This window comes from Rutidosis leptorrhynchoides, chromosome 9, assembly GCF_046630445.1.
Source record: "Rutidosis leptorrhynchoides isolate AG116_Rl617_1_P2 chromosome 9, CSIRO_AGI_Rlap_v1, whole genome shotgun sequence".
Lineage (NCBI taxonomy): Eukaryota > Viridiplantae > Streptophyta > Magnoliopsida > Asterales > Asteraceae > Rutidosis > Rutidosis leptorrhynchoides.
The window spans coordinates 24,689,341-24,692,750 of record NC_092341.1 but is presented as its reverse complement, the minus strand read 5'-3'; the positions used below and the strand labels follow the sequence as shown (position 1 = coordinate 24,692,750).

General features: G+C 31.6%; 1 protein-coding gene across 1 annotated transcript; it reads left to right on the top strand.

The window, feature by feature from the left end:
* The first annotated feature begins 607 nt into the window (after positions 1-607).
* On the top strand, positions 608-1,319 carry LOC139866097 (uncharacterized). Its single transcript, XM_071854230.1, has 2 exons — positions 608-879; positions 956-1,319. Exons 1-2 carry the CDS (start codon positions 624-626, stop codon positions 1,126-1,128), a joined length of 429 nt encoding a protein of 142 aa, XP_071710331.1. The 5' UTR covers positions 608-623; the 3' UTR covers positions 1,129-1,319.
* The last annotated feature ends 2,091 nt before the right edge of the window (positions 1,320-3,410 follow it).

Genomic DNA, 3,410 nt, shown 5'->3' with positions numbered 1-3,410 from the left:
AGGGTTTAATACAAGCTGTTACAAATGTGTTTCCTTGTGCTGAGCATAGACATTGCCTTAGACATATTCATGGGAATATGAAAGGGGATTTCAGGGGTGTTGCTTATAAGAATCACTTGTGGAGATGTGCTAGTGTAACAACAGTTCCTGAGTTTGAGCAGGCTATGCAACAATTGAAGGAGTTTGATAATGAAGCTTTTGTTTGGTTAGCTAAAATTCCTGCCCATCAGTGGGCAAGGAGTCATTTTACAGGAAGGGCTGTATCAGATGTGTTGCTCAGTAACATGTGTGAGTGTTTCAACAGATGGTTAGTTGATGCACGTGACAAACCCATAGTTACAGCTTTAGAATACATCCGAGAGTATTGCATGAAGAGAATTGTTAATGTAAAGAAAAACATTTCCAAGACTAATGGCCCTTTAACACCTGCAGCCACCAAATTGTTTGAGAAAATCAAATCTGAGGCTCACCAGTGTACTGTCTTATGGGGTGGAGATCAAAGGTACCAAGTGAGTGGAAAAGTTAATCAATATGTTGTGGATATGGAGACTAGATCATGTGCTTGTAGAAAGTGGGAACTAACAGGGATACCTTGTAAGCATGCAATTGCAGTATTTTATAACATGAGTGAAAATGGTTTGGAAACTGGTGAACCAGAAACATGGGTTCATCCAGTGTATTTGTTAGATACATGGATCAAAACTTACCAATACACCATTGAGCCATTGAATGGGAGAAGCTTATGGCCAAAGGCAGAAGGCATGTTCACTCTGGTATCACCAAAGACTATTTCCACACCTGGTCGTCCAAAAAAGAAAAGAAGGTTGTCCAAAAATGAAGTTGATGTCATTGGTGATAGTGGTAAACTTAGCTCAAAAGGTATGCTCATTTTATTTATTAATTACATCTAGTACCATTTCAATTAATATGGTATTTATTTTGTTAATATTTATAGGCAAGCTAAAGAAGTGTGGCACATGTGGTACTTATGGACACAATAAGAGTACTTGTACAGGTGAGAAGAAAAGAAGTGGGAATGTGGATAACAAGTGGACAAAAAAGACAGTGAAAGTTAAGCTATCTTCAAAGAAGACAATGGTAGTTGGAAAAGGGAAGAAGAAGAAGTGAATGTTGGTGGTGGTTTGTGTTTTAATCATGTGTTTTATGTCTACTTAAAACTTGTTATGTGACTTGGTACAATGTTTGTATTTTATTAAGGTGTGTTGTTGTCTTTTGGTAAGTTTAAGCACATTTGGTAACTGGTACTACGTACTTATGTTGACTTTTGGAATCTATGACATTTGGTAATGCTTGTATGTTTGTCATTTCACTTTAGTTACAATGTATTGTCTGTATGTTTGTCATTTCACTTTAGTTACAATGTATTGTCTTGTGTTTTTGGTTACACTGTATGACTTTGGTTACAATTTATTGTCTACACTTGAAGTCATTGTCTTGTGTTGTAAGGTTACTGATACACATATAAAACAGATGCAAAATTTAACAAAACAACCTTCATTCCATTACCATTACCATTTTACAAAGTACATCATACATACACCACAATTTCAATGACTAAAAAAATAAATACCAAACACAATCCAGCTAAATATACACATCATCTTCCAATTCGTCTCTCTTTTTTCTGCATCTTTGAGCTTTTCATCCACTTCCATTTTGGCATTCATAAGTGTAGCTAGGGCATTGATTGTATTTGGAGGATCATACCAAGCAAAGAAGTCGCACCTAGTGATCTGAGCAACAACATAAACAGGAAATGCTAACATCTTGTTAATTATTTCATAAAATTCGAAACAACATAAACAATCTTACCTTTTTTTCACATGTATAGAATCGACGTCCAGGGTTAGATTCAGTGCCAGATATTCGAATTACACAAGGTCGACCACACCAGCATTCCATTGTTATCGATTTGTAGCTCCAATTTCTGATTAATACGTTATGTAAATGAATTAGGGTTTCAAGTGAGAAGAGAGTGAAAAGCGGAGGATGAAAGTGGGGACCTTACCCGTTGGCGTTATTAAATACCAAAAAAAAAAAATTTAATTCCGATAATACCCATCACGTGTAACTCACATGATGAGAGTTAACGTTCGATTTGGATGTCCAGTTGACGGAGGGACTCCAATTGCAAAATTAAAATAATAAAGGGACTCTGATTGCCAAATTAAAAACTGAGGGACCAAACCAGCGATTTGGGGTATAATAGAGGGACCAACTGAGCAAAAAAGTCTTATTATTATTATTATTATTATTATTATTATTATATTATTATTATTATTATTATTATTATTATTATTATTATTATTATTGTTATTATTCTATTATTATTATTATTATTATTATTATTATTATTATTATTATTATTATTATTATTATTATTATTATTATTATTATTATTATTATTATTATTATTTGATACACCAAAAAATTACACAATGTCTACTTTAATGGATTATGTATTAGCCATTAATATTGCATGCATTATTTGTTGTAGCATTTTTTATGTTTTAGTAATGGTAGTAATATGTCATGCTTTACACAATGTCATCCTTAATGTATGATGTATAAGCCATTGGTATTACACGCATTATTTGTTGTACTATTAAGATGGCTAAAAAAAAAAAAAAAAAAAAACTGAATATTGTATGTAGAGGGTAAAACAATTTATTGGAGCCAATAAGATGGCTCAAAAAACTTGTATAAATAACAGATATGATAATATGTCAAGCATTAATAGTTGCACTCTTTTAGATAAAAGTTTTGTATATGTCATGCATTACCAGTTGTACATTATTATAATAATAATAATAATAATAATAATAATAATAATAATAATAATAATAATAATAATAATAATAATAATAATAATAATAATAATAATAATAATAATAATAATAATAATTGTTGTTGTTGTTGTTGTTGTTGTTGTTGTTGTTGTTGTTGTTGTTGTTGTTATTATTATTATTATTATTATTTGATACAGCAAATAATTATACAATGTCAACTTTAATGTATTATGTATTAGTTATTGGTATAAAATACATTATTTGTTGTACCATTTTTCATGTTTTAGTAATGGTAGTAATATGTTATTCATCACACAATGTACAACCTAATATTTATTACTACGTATGTATTAGCCATTGGTACTACATGCATTCTTTGTCGTATAATTCTTTTTTGCTTTAGTAATGGTAGTAACTCGAACATGGGTCGGCTCGTTTCGCTGGGCCAAAGTGTGTTGCTGTTGTCGGGTGATATTGCTCAATCCATACACGTTTTGCCTCGCACTATCCTCCGTTTTCTACGCATTTTGTGAATATTATTAAGCCGATATGAAAGTGACTACACGATTATTGAGCCGATATGAAAGTGACTACACGATT